Raw genomic sequence first — 13,346 nt, forward strand, 5'->3', positions numbered from 1 at the left:
CGGCAGCCTGCAAAGTATCCCGCATCATTGCCTCACCTCAACTAATTAGAGTTTACCTCCTGCAGATTACAACATGGGATTAATATTAAGCAACAGAAGTCCTGCTCAGCACCAGCCTGAGCCCGAAAAGTGCTGAGCATCCTACAGGGGAATTTTAGTTCAGCACTTCCTCCTAAGTAGGCTAAAAGCTTAATAACTTCTATTTATAATAATAAATTATTGTACAATTTTTATAGCTCCAGGTTTGGGAATACTTTTCAATTTCTTCCCGTAAATCAGACCCCAAAGGCATCGCTGTGACCGCTAAGGCAGATGGAGGAACCGGCAGGGTCCTCAGGAAAGGCGTGTGACACCGTGGGGCAAGCACAGCGTTGGTAGGACAGTCAGTGCCACCTTACACCGCTCAGCAAGCGAGAGCCTCGGGGAGGCCCCGCTCTGCTGCTGTCGGACAGACAGACAGACAGACCCCACACCCCACGGCGTCACCCACGTGCCCAAATGGCACCTCCTGCTGCCACCTTTAATGGTGTGACTGGAGCAACTGGTGGGTCAGGACCCAAACACCGAACGCAGGGACAGTGATGGTGAGTTCAGGTCGAATTCCTGATGCTGGAGACATTTACACAGGTGCTTAGAGGTGCTTAGCTCCCGAGTGCTGATAATTTCCCCCAGCACCAGGGGAGTCAGGGCTGGTTCCAGAGCCAGGCTGGTGGGTGTCACAGGCAGGAGGGATGCGATATTCACATTTACAGTGCAAGATGTACAGTGTGCCGTCCCATCTTTTAAAAGCTTGTCACTGTAGCCAGGCTGCGTCAAGGTGAAATAATCCCAAGTTTTGAGCCCCGTACTGGTGTGCGCTGGCAGGCTGCGTGGCTCAGGCAGCGCAGATCCGGCAGGGCTGGAGGCCGCTCTCGTTGCAAGCCGGGCACCGGAGAGCCCGGTAGGACTCTCGGAATCTGTTTGCCAGCATGGAAAACTTGCTTCCGTGGCACAGCGAGCAAGGAGCGGAGCCTGAGCCTTTGCACTGGGAACAGCCACGTTCAGCATCTCCCTCCTGAAAGAGAGATCAGGGAACAACCTGTTACCGGGTGTCAGACACCCAACCGGGACCGTGGTTAAGAGAGGGAAATTCTCTCTTCTGGTCTTTTAGGTAATTGTTGCTCCTGACACATCACTCTGCCAATAATACTCCTATCTCTACAGCCAGATCTTTGAGAAAAAGGCTCCCATGTGTTTGTGGACAATTTGTGGATGCTTCAGAAAATGAGACGTTAATGTGACTGGGCTATTGTAACACAAGACTTCCAAATTCATCTTTCTCCTCCTCCTGCGAGGGTCTGCACAGCTCCACCCATCCTGTCTGCTTGTCATTTCTCAACACATCCATCTTCCCAGCCCTGCACCCTCAGTTTTGAGCCATGCTTTGTTTCTCCAAGCATCTCTCCTCACCCTCTCCCCCCAGGTCCCCCATCACCGACAAGCACAGCTCCCTTCAAGCTGTCCCTCGTGCCTGCAGCTCCCTCCCAGGGCACCAGACAGACTCCCACAAATCCCAGCTGAAAATTAAGTGCTTCCCCAGACACCAGAAATGGTTAAATATCTGCATTGGGAAGGATGTGACAGGGCATAGGTCCCTCCTCTTGATGTCAGGCTCAGAGTCCTGCATCCTTCCTGGGCAGCGGCTCTGCTTTACGTGGCACCACAGAAGGAGGTCGTGATTGAGATACAGTGAGTTGGAGCTCTTCCTGAAAATTGAGTTTATTTCAAAACTGACCAAGGCCAAAATTCCTGCTTAGTTTTTGAGGGCCGTTTCCCATTTTCATGGGGTCTGTGTCCAAGTGAGCCATGGGCCAGGCTGGGGGTGCAGAGGGACCCAGGAAACCTGCCCTCAGCACAGGTCGGTCTCAGACCTGCAAAGCTGTAACGCTTGGTCTCTGCCCTCCACAACAACAGTACGCTCTGTGGGATCAGATTATGGTCAGGCTAATTGGGATTCTGACCAACAAAGACTAACCCGTGAGAAAACGAGTGGAGGGCACAATCTTATTTCGGCTGATATTAAAATTTTAGCCTGGGGCAGTCTCAACCGCAGAGCAGCTGTGTTTTGGCTGCACAGGCTGGAGAATCTCTGGCCTCCTCTCGTCCCACAGGGAGATGGTGACGAAGGAGGGAGCTGAGCCAAACTGCAGAAACCTCAGCCATCTCCAGGGGCAGAGCCCAGTGGGACACACGGGCACCTGAAGAGAGAAGAGCTGTCCCCAGAGCTCAGACTGCAGTGCAGCATTGATGGGTTACCTCCCGAGGGGAAAGAGGAACAAAGTGATGCTTTTAATCCAAATTTAGTCAGCTGCCAGATGCAGACACTGGGGCTTGGGTGAGAACACTCAGTGCTCTGACCAGGGCTGTAAGACCCAAAAGCCTTAGGCTGAAAAAAAAAGCCACTTTCCATTATCTCTTACCTGCACATACTGGTTGCAGGCAACCTTTTTTTCCATGTCTTTTTTATGTCCACCACCGAACCTTTCTTTCCTTTCCCGGTATAAGAAGGCCCAGTCGTTTATCCCCTCAGTCTGGATGACTCTTCTCATCAGCTCTTTCTGGTCCATGGGCGCACGGATGATTTTCAGATTGTTAGTGTAGATGATGATCTTGCCAAAATCGAGAATTGGAGAAGCCTGTAGAAGGATCTCATCAGTGTCTCACCTGCACAAATACACTCCACAAACACTGGCGATCCCGGGCACATTTCTGAGAGCAGTGGGGTTGGTGCATATGGAAAAGCAGCCTCTGCCCCAGGGACTGACCTACAGTTCTTTGAAGGCTGAACAGTTGAGGGGAGGGTGGGGTTTTCATGTTTTTGGCCAGAAGTAGAAACTTCCCATGGTGGTGACCTATTCCACCAGCTTTGGTGGGATTTTTTTCAGATTTAGAAGAAAGCTTTTCTTTAGTAATTTATCAACACTGGCAAAAAGGTCAGATGATTAAAAACCCCTCATTTTCTAATGCTAAATCAGGTTTCTAACAGCCAGGAGCCAGTCTAAATAACCATCTCTGGGCATGCCTGAATTCTTTTCAAATTATTTCAAAGCTAGACGTGGTCTGGTCAGGCATTTCTCCAGCAGCAGCGTTTTGCTTTCCTGCTCCTTTCCCCTTGCCGTGGGATCAGGTGGCAGTTACCATGGCCTATTGCTTTACACGCTCTTCATATTTCACTCTGTTGGAGTATCTGTGTCAGGAGTGACACGAAAGGAGATGTTCTCCCAAGAAAGCACCCTGCCAGAGGGGCAGCAGCTGAGGAGGGGTGGCTGGTGGTCTCCTGCTCCTCTGGGGGAGAAGTGGGGAGGAGGTGAGCACAAACCCTTGCCCCTTTTTCCCTGAAGGCTTCCAAAGTCCGGGGTGCATTACAGACACGGTGCCTCCCAACAGCAAACACATGCTGACACCAAACAGAGCTGGCCCGGGCTGACGCGGTTTCTCAGGGTGTTTATGGTCAGGGAAGGCAGGGGCTGGAGCTGAGCCTTGCCCAGGAATGCAGGACAAATTAATGGGATGGATAAGATCATATTAGTGCTGTCTTCAGGCAGGAGACATTCCGTGGGGTTTGATATTTTGGGTTAAACTGGATGTCCAGTGCTCCAACTAAATATAGGTCAGGTATCAGCAGCTCGGTTTCTTACATGCAAGTTTGATTAGCACCAAGAGTTAATACTTTTACTATATTAATTTACATTTAGAGTGTGTGTATCAGTGTGCCGGGGCTGTGTTATCAACAGTGCCCATACGCCAGGGCTGGTATATGAATTCTTTAGTTGGCACATAAACTGTTTAGTTGGCACATCTAGATTTGATAAAATAACCATCTCTGGGCAAATAGCAGAAAGATATATAAATAATTCAACAGGGTAAGAAAATGAAGATAATCCCTGTGTATTAATCAATTTAACATACATTACACACGTACTGGCTTTTTATTAGGACTAAAGAGACACTTCTGTATCAATGGCAATAATTATACGTTAACAAAATACCCAGTGGAACTAAGCTGGGATTTTAAAAGTAGCCAAAGGGGGATTCTGAGTTGCCAGAGGACGCGGACACCTCGCTGGAGGCTCCCTGCTCAGTGGCACCAACCTTTCTGCCAGCTGGAGTCATGCAACTTTAATGTCTTAAACATAACTAATTAAGATAATATCCACCTTATATTTGACTGCTTTAGATGCTATAGGATTACTACATATAGATATTGATATATATGGAAATGTTGTATCTCATTCTGGAGAGAGGACAGATGCAGATGAGCGCAGGGAGAAGCTGGAGTCACTTAGTGCCTGTGCTGCCACAAAACACATGGCTCCAGCCATTGGCAGAGCGAGCAGGACACAGAATTTAGGGGATAAAGGCTGGAAATTTACAATCACCCTTTTTAAACCCAGGACTGACAAAAGTGAGCTTTGTCTGTTACCAGATTAGTCCAAGAAGGGCTCGGGCTGAGCTGGTTCTAGGCTGACTGTGACTTACCCTGCAGTGGCTGTCGCTGGGCTGGCAGTCCCCGAGGAGGGGAGAGTTGCTGGTGAGACCATATTTCTTGTCCTCTTTGAATATGCTGATGCGCTGGGCAGTCAGCTTGGCTGGTGGGTACAACCTGTTCTGGGGCATCTCCCCGGCCCCGCAGAAAGGGCTCCCCGGCTCGAAGCTGTGGCGGAGGAAGCGCCGGGAGTGCTCTTTGGCTGGGGGCTCCAGCTCCTGCCCATCCTCGTAGACTTGTTTTAACACTCGACCACTGTAAGATGACGATATTTTGAACCTCACTTTGCGGGGCCTTCCCTCATGCCGCTGATTGAGTTTCTTCTGGTGCTCATCCATTATTAGGATTTCAAGCTGCAGGTCCTGGAGATCAACTCCAAGAGCTCTGGGACCAAAAGAAAACCCTCCCCAGCTTCCCCCGGCCACACAATGTATAATTCAAGGTTTCTAGTAGTTCCTCTCATCTTACGGCAAAAGTGACACCACTCTATTAAATATTGATAGATATTCACAAAGAGAAAATATCGATGGTGGTGAAATATAAGGCCGGTTGGTGAACGGTGGTCGGGCTGGCTCACCACCAGAGGAAAGGAGTTAACTCGGGGAGGACAGGATTAAATAGGAAACTCTGCCCGTGTTCTGAAACCATGGAAATGGTTCTGCTGTGTGCCGTGATAAGAACTACCCCAAATACACCATCCCAGCAGCTTTTCACAATTTTCTGACAAGGTGAGAAGTTAAAAAGACAAGTTCACAGAAAAAGCAATCCAGTTTCACAAATAGCAAATGTGAATAATTCCTCTTTCCATTCTTGCTCTGAAACCCTGAGAGCACAAAGCTCCATTTCATTTTAATCCAAATGTGTTCCTCTACAGGTTGGTGGAGATCTAATTAAGATTTTCTCTCTCTTTAGCTTTCAATCCCTATTTGTAATTCTTGCTGCCTTTCAGGGCCTTTTGACCACTCTGGCTTTGCTTTTCATTTTTAAAAGCCAGTCACCTCCCGAGACCCACCAGCGCTCGATCTCTGCTCGTCTGCAGTCCCTCGTGTGCTGAGGGAGCACAGAAACAGCTCTTCCCATCTGGCATTTCCTTTCCAACGGGCAAAGCAGGCGCTTGCAGAGGTGCAGAGCAGGAGGGAACAGGGACCCAGATTGCCTGGAAAAGAGAGAATCCTAGAATTGTTTGGGTGGGAGGGGACCTCAAAGCCCATCCAGTTCCACGCCCTGTCCTTGGGCCCGGACACCTCCCACCAGACCAGGTTGCTCCAAGCCCCCTCCAACCTGCCCTTGATGGGGCCAGATTGATTTATTACGTTTATAAGAGTTTGTTGATGAAACACTAGGCCAACAGTTTAGACAGCTGTATGCAAGCAACACACAGCACAGACCTTCCAACCACCCCAACAGCCTCCTGTGCTGCCAGTGGTCTCTGTCGTGACAGATATTGCTCCTGCAGGTTCCTCGGGCTGCTGGAAGCCTCGTCATATAAAAGATGCCTGTTCTGCCACGAGAACATGAACGAACACGCCGGGGAAGCATCCAGCCACAGATACACCCTTCTCATTTCCCAAACACTATTACAATGCTCATGTCAGTCTCCCGTCCTATCTCCAACAGCAGCATCTCGCATTATACGAGAACTGATTTGCATGAATCCAACTCTGCTCTCACTGCCTTTGCTCGAGAAGCTTGATCCACCCCTTTCTCATGTGAGTCCTGTGTGAATCAGGCCGCGGTATCGCTGCTTCTCCAACGCTACACCAGCAGGCTTAATTTGACACAAATGATACTTCATGAGATACCTTAATTGGAGTTCATTTTCTTTTGATTAAGGGAACAATCGCCCAGGAAGCCAAGTTCAAAGCAGCAGTGAGAGAAGAGGGTTCCGTCTCCACCACCACCATCTGCGTGTGCAAGACCAGCACAGCGACTGCCGTCCGTACAGTTACTTGCAGGTGCTGTCACCGCACAACAAATCCACCCCAGCCCTCTAATTTCCACCCTGGAACGATCCCATCCTCCGCAGCACAACGCTGCATTTGCTGTTTCTGCCAACAGCCCGTGGCTGAGGGTGGAACTCGGGCTCCTGCAGAGGCACAGGGTCCTGCAGCCGCAGCTCCCTGGGCAGAGGGACTCCTCCCTCGCATGTGTACACACTTCTTATGTCCCTGTGCAGGTACATCTTGCAAAGAAAAGATTTCTGAATGGCCTTCCTGCATTTCTTGGCTGTTCTGAATTACTCAGGCCAACCTTTTCCCACAAACAGGGAGTTTCCAGGAGGTATTTTGTGAGCGGGCAGGGGTAGCAGCCCACAGTGAGCTGGGCAAGGGATGGACGGGCTGTTTCACTGCTCCAGCCCCCAGCCCCTGCAGCATCCCCGCTGCTCCATGTCAGCCTGGACCACTTCCCCCCAGCCAGCACTGAAAACACAGCAACCAGCATTGTGCAAACACCACTGAAATCAGTGAATTTCACCATCTAGATCCATCACTGCAATACGTTTTACTTCAGACTCTTTTCTACTGTATTTTAATGACATCTGTCTCTTGAGCACAGGCCTCTTCACCCCCTCCCCATGCTGGGGAGCCTGCAGTGATGGTCGGACTGTGCTGGAGGCTCCGCAGAACAAAGAGAGGCAGCCCTTGCCCTGAGGAGCCGGACACGCTGGTTCAGATCTACTGCAACAAAGCAGGGTATGCACAAAGTAGGGCAGAGAGAGAACCAGACTGTAACGCTTTGAAGACATGTTTCCGCCTGCAAGTTTTGCTGAAAAATGTTTTGTTGTTTTGCTCCCTTAGAGCAAGCACCAGAGCCCTCCCCATGAACGCCCAGGGCCAGCAGCGATGCTCAGTGAGGCTCTTCCCATCACGGTTCCAGCTGCAGTGATGCCCTCACACCTCTGTCCTGCCCACTGCCGCGTTACACTGAGCACACACCGCGACCCACGGTGGGCCACTGCTGCAGAACACACAGAAAAGGGGCCTGCACCAGCATTAGGGGCCACAAAGAAGGGCCAGAGGCCACGGGTGAGAGGGCAGGTCAGCAATGAAGGAAGCACAGGAGCACGGTAGACGCTCAGGTAGAGGGCACAAGAATTAAACTTACTTCAGTGTGGGAGCAACAGCAGAAAGGTTCGGATCAGCAAGTCAAGAAGATCATTTGTAATCTTTTATCTGACATTAAACATCACATCATTTTTTAAAGGAACAATTTTAAAAGTCTGAAGAATTTTCTAAATATAAGTTAGAGTCAGATCTGGCTGAGCACACCAGTCGCGTGGTGCTCAGTGCTAGCTGTGTAATGTTGGTTATTTGATTTAGGGTCAGCACATAATCCAGGGTGGGAGTGACCTGAAGAAGTACCTCATCCAGCCTCCTGCTCCAAGCAGTCTGCTCAGAATTCTCTGTTTCTGCAGATATTCATAGCAGGGAATCTGTTTAATATCATTAGCAGAAAATAGGCACAAGAAGCAACACACACGAGCTGAAATGGGTGGCACCAGTGCAAGCAGCACCAAAATCAATTCCCCTAACAACTCAACTTGAAAATCATGGAAAACACTGCAAGATTTGCTCAGCCTTGGACACAAGTGCTCAGGGTGGGAGGCACTAACCTTCATCCCCGTTGGGTGATGGCACGCAGCCTGACCCGCACCGAGTGCCGCTGAAATCCGCAGACATCTTCATCCTCTGCCAGAGACTGGCCTGAAAATCCTCGAGCACTGGGCAGGCAGCTTCATTCCTGCTGGGAAATACAGGGATAAACACAGATCCTGCTGGAAGTCAAAGGAGCCAAAGCAGGGGCCTCCCCCAGGGCAGAGCACTTTGCCAGCTCCTGCAGCCCAGGGAGCCCCCAGCTCCTGTGGAGGGTTGGTGGGTGCAGCCCCAGCGCTCCCACCTTCCTCTGGGCTGCTCTGTGACCCCAAAGGTGTCCATGGGCCTGCTAAGGAGCACATCGCTCATCTGCATCCAAAAAGGATTACAAAGAGGCCTGGAATCCATTGTCAATGCACCCAGTACAGGCTCAGGGACTGGGTCACAGCAGAAATGAAGCCCTTGATAGCATGGTAACAGCTAGTAGATCTGTGCATTTAGCAGGTAAAGAAACCCCGATCTCCTGTGGGCTTAGCTCATGGTTGGATTCTCTGATGTCTGTTAAGATGCAAACATCCTCTTTTGTTTGGAGCACATTTAACATCTCTCTCCTGTGGGAAGTTGTGAGCATCTAATGAGAGTGGGAATAGGTCTGAAGTCACATCGCATTGTCTCCTTTCCTGCAGGGGCTGATGGGGTTTCCTTCGTTTGCCTCCTGTTTTCAAAGTCACGGGCTATTTAAATATCTGGATGCTTTTACTCTTGGGTGAACTGGATTCACAAGTTATGAGGGTGCACAGACAGAGCTACACATACACACCGAGTTCCTAGGACTCCGCTTCTCCAGGATCCAAGCTCTGGAAGGCAGGGCCCGCTGTGCATTCCTGGGGGCTGAGCTCAGTGGGAGCCGAGGACACCCAACACCTCCAGGAGCTCGGGGAGCCTCCCTGATGAAAGGCAGCTTCCTGCACACCCACCTCAGCCCTGGAGACTCTTACAGGGGCAGGCAAGAGTCCTAAGTAAGCATAAAAATCTTCAAGTCACAAAGAAACAAAAACCAGGAAAAAGCACTTCAAAGAGGGAAATTCCCAGGGGTTGGGTTTCACCTGCAGAGACAAACCTCTCCTGGCTCCTCCCGAGAGCGGCAGCAGCCCAAGAGTGATGTTCAGGAGAGCCCGTGTGTGCTGGGCAGAGACCAGAGCAGCCCCAGCAGCCGGGGCAGGGAGGTGGCACTGCCCAGTGAGGGCCTCCAGGAGCACACCATGGCTGGGGAAGGGCAAGGGACAGGTCTGGGATAAACACCACTGCATCAGATGGGACCACGTAAGGGACACTGGTCTCTACCCTGGCTGAGACACAGCTCCCAGGTGCCTGCAGACATGGAAAACAGGGTCTGCCACCATGGAGAAACTCTGCCACCATGACTCCAGCCCCACCGTGTCTCCCCACCATCCTCTTCCCCCCTGGGCTCTCAAGCAGCCCCGGGCTCTCCAGACCTCCTCCCAGGAGGAGCATCACCCTGCTGGCAGGAGCTGGCCAAGAAACAAACCCCAACTGCTGGCCACCAAATCACAGCAGCATCCCACAAAGCAGCAGCAAACACCTGAACCAATCATTCCTTGATTCCATGAAGCAGAGGTACATTTGGGCAGTCTGTTAAACACTTACCCCTCCACACTCCCCCTCCTACACCACGACTGTCCCCTCCTCACCTAGAGCTGGAGCTCTCTGAGCGGGAGGATTTATGACCTGGCTGGCTTTGCCCTGCTCTGGGCTGTGGCGCTGGCTCTCGGCTGGAAGCACCTGGGAGCACTAAAGGGTGATGTCTCCTCACAACGTTGTTATTTGCATCTGTGCTTAATTAGGTAACTGAAGCCTGACATTTCCTATGGCCAGACCTGTGTGAAGAGCAGCTGAGAAGTGCTCAGACAGCTTTCAGAGGCCTGTCAGGTGGTGCTCAGGTCTATTGCTTCTTGTAAACCCTCATTTCTTCTTGTCTTAAAAAATCGAAATTGCATCCCTGCAGATTCAGCCCTTATTGGGGAAACGCCAGCGGAGCAGGATTTAGTGCTTGGTGTTCTGTGGTTCTTCACTGCGCTGCAGGGAAAAAGGGAGGAAGGTGCCTGACAGCAGGGAGAGACAGAGCCGTGGCAGGAGCGTGGAGCGGGGGCTGGCAGCAGCCACCCCTGCAGCCCGGCCCGGCTTTGGTGCCAGGGCACCCGGGGCAGAGTCTGATGGAGAGTCTGTCTCACAGGCAGCTTAAGGTCCACACTGGGGCTGCCAAAGCCTGTTCTGGGTCTGGCCAAAAATCTCATGAGCCTGGAGTCAGCCTTAATCACATCTATTCCCCTCTTGGGCTGCAGCTGCAGCCCTGTGCAGGGACCAGGAGAAAAAGAAGGAGAAGGAGGAAGAGAAAGAGGATGAGGAAGAGGTGGCCCAGGTGACCTCCCCGGGTGCAGGGAGGATGATGCCCGTCCGCTCGCTGCTGCTCAGCCCAGCTCCACCACCAGCTACTTCTAATGACACATCAACAAACACATAACAATCTGTCTTAAGGAAAATCAGTGAATAAATTACATTTAAAAATACTTCTCTATTTCTGGATAGGCACCGTTCTGCTCCAGCTCCTTCAGAATCGGCTGAAGCCCTCGTGTTACCCAACAGCAAGGCTGCACAAGGCTGTTGTGGGCAAAATACAGCATTCAGCTGTCCCTACAATTAATAAATAGCTCTCCAAACCACTCCTCTTACAGTCTCAGTGTTTGGCCTTTACCCACCAGCTGATGCATGCCTTGTGAAAGGGAAAAAAGTGAAGGAAAGCCATAGTATCCAGCTGCTGGTAGGTTCACCTCTGCCGTGTGCCCCCCGAGGGTGGGCAGTGGGGTGGTGGGAGCAGGGCTGCCCGCCCAGGACATGGCAGAGGGGTCCAGGGGTGGGCTTGAGAGATGGAAGGTTTTAGGGAGGCTTTTGCTCTGCTGGCTGTGGGCCCCTGTGCTCTGCTCATCCCTGCACATTCACACTGCCCTGACGAGGTCTTCAAGCAAATGCAACATATTTAATAAATGTGCAGCTCCTCTAGATTAGCATTAGATCACGTGTGTAAAATCCACCGCTGCGGCCGTGCGTGGCCAATGCCACACTGGCCAATGCCACACTGGCCAAGTCTGTGCTGGCCGATGCCGCGCTGGCCGATGCTGCACTGGCAGGTGCTGTGCTGTCTGATGCCACACTGGCCGCAGGGGATCTGAGCAGCAGAGCAACCCCGAGCTGGGGACACACATACACACCCCCCTCCCTGTCCCAGCCCTCGGGGTCTGGGGGCACAGGCAGGACCTGCCGTTTGCCCCTCTTTGGCACTGACACGGGGTGCTGTGTCTGTGGGTGGGCAGGAGGACAAGCTGTTGGCTTCAGATCTATTATTCGTAGCAGCTTGTACGAGGCACCCCCTCTCCCTGCCCTAAAACAGCTAAAAACAGCCTGAAAGGTCCCTCTTCCCCGGCAGAGGAGGCGTGTGGCATCCCCTGCGAGGTGCCAAGCCCCCCCTGGAAGCGCTGCTGAGCCCCCTGCCCGCTCCAGGCACAGGCTGCCCCGAGCCACAGACACACAGGTACACACCGACACCTGCCCCATCAGGAAAAAACAGCATGACTCCTGCAGGACCATGGGGACAAAATCTATTTGCTGTTTGGTTTGGGATCCATTCGAGTTGCCTTTGGAGGTGGGGGCAGCCGAGGGACGCGGCTCCCTGGGGAGCCCCGTGTGCGCAGCCCGAGGAGAGAGCGGGCACATCCAAGCAGAACGGCTCCTTCTGTGCTCAATGCTGTTTCCCAATCTCCAGCTTCGTGATAAAGCGCTCTGATTAAAAGACTCTCGCAATACCTGCTTCAGTGGTTTCATCCCTTGGGCACGAGGTGTCCCTGCCCAGGAGAGGTGGATTGGGCCCCTGTGCCCAGCGGGGCCGGGGCAGCAGCAGCGACGCCGGCCGTGCCCAGCGCTGCCCGCGGAGCAGCCTCCTCCGGCCGGGCTCCCCGCTGCATCCCGCCTGGAGTTAATTACAGCACCGGCATCAAACAGAGACTTTTCAAATGAAAGGGAAGCACTAGCACCTTTCTAGCTCTGCCTTTCTTTTTTAACCCCGATGAGGAGACGCGCTGCAAGGGAGAGGCGGTGGCAGATAATAAAGTTCAGTGGGAGGGTCTGAGTGTGGAGAACCAGGAAAGCCTCACATCCCCATCCCAAATTGGACATTGATATGCTGTGTGGCCTCCTCTCCTGGTTTTCTCCATGTAAAATGAGGGTGATGCTTAGCCCGAGGGGCGTTCCACAGATGAATTAGCATTTGGAAAGTGCTTTGAAGATTTAAAGTGTTATATAAATGCTAAGTGTCAGCATCATCGGCTTCTATATTGCAGCAGAACCCGGGGACTGCAAGCGAGATCAGAGCCTCGCTGTGCCAGGAATTTAGAAACTCCTGGTTGGAAAAAGCCCCCATCCCTGCGAGCCCCGGGTGGGCAGAGGGAGCCACTCCCAGCCTCAGGGAAAAGGTTGCCCAGAGCTTTGACAAACTGGCATTCCCAGGAGATGGCACAGCATGGCACAGCACGGTGTGCTTCCACAGCCACTCGTCACTGAAGAGGGGAAGACCCAGCCCCTCGGGGAGCCCAGGGAGTAACTGCTGCCTTGGAACTCTCCAGAACCCCTGGACCCCCCAGGAGTGCCCAGCACCGCTGGGTCCCATGGCCAGGGTCCTCCCGAGGTGCCTCCGGGGTGGCCGGGTGCTGGGGCAGCACCTGCTGGGGTTCAGTCCCCCGGTCTCAGTTGGACAGTGCAGGGAGAGCAGACCGGCCCTGAAAGTTTAGGAAAAAGTGAGTACTCCCATCCCAGATTGAGCTGGAAATTAGGATTCCCTGGCGTGCACAGAACCAGCTGGCCAGCTTCATTTCCACCACCTGCCCACTGCGAGCTGTTCCATAATGCTGTTTCCTTTCTAACCAGATGAAAATACATGAGTGTTACTCACAGGGCACAAATAGGGAAGAATATGTAAAAAAGAAAAACAACCTTCAAGCCCTTTGTTTTCAATGTAGTTTATGTCACACATTGCATTTAAAAACATGGGTAGATGAGGAGATGTTATTTGCAATATCATTCATCAGAAAGTGCACACTCAGCCCAGCACCAACCAGCGTACAACAGACTACAAAGAAATACCAAAGTAAAAGGAAACC

At 52.1% G+C, this 13,346-nt stretch overlaps 1 protein-coding gene across 1 annotated transcript; it reads right to left on the reverse strand.

Annotated features, from left to right (window-relative positions):
- Positions 1–874: 874 nt before the first annotated feature.
- Positions 875–4,863, reverse strand: GRXCR2 (glutaredoxin, cysteine rich 2). Its single transcript, XM_014947862.1, has 3 exons — positions 4,519–4,863; positions 2,460–2,675; positions 875–1,054 (listed from the first exon to the last, which is right to left on the reverse strand). Exons 1-3 carry the CDS (start codon positions 4,861–4,863, stop codon positions 875–877), a joined length of 741 nt encoding a protein of 246 aa, XP_014803348.1.
- Between the last annotated feature and the right edge of the window lie 8,483 nt (positions 4,864–13,346).

This window comes from Calidris pugnax, unplaced genomic scaffold (genome assembly GCF_001431845.1).
Source record: "Calidris pugnax isolate Ruff unplaced genomic scaffold, ASM143184v1 scaffold27, whole genome shotgun sequence".
Classification (NCBI taxonomy): Eukaryota; Metazoa; Chordata; class Aves; order Charadriiformes; family Scolopacidae; genus Calidris; species Calidris pugnax.

Excerpts from the sequence above, each read along its gene's own strand:
- GRXCR2 (XM_014947862.1), bottom strand. The coding sequence starts at position 4,863 with ATGGATGAGCACCAGAAGAAACTCAATCAGCGGCATGAGGGAAGGCCC. Across the intron at positions 2,676-4,518 it reads CCAGCGACAGCCACTGCAGG|GCTTCTCCAATTCTCGATTT; the intron begins GTAAGTCACAGT and ends ATCCTTCTACAG. Across the intron at positions 1,055-2,459 it reads CCTGCAACCAGTATGTGCAG|GAGGGAGATGCTGAACGTGG; the intron begins GTAAGAGATAAT and ends TCTCTCTTTCAG.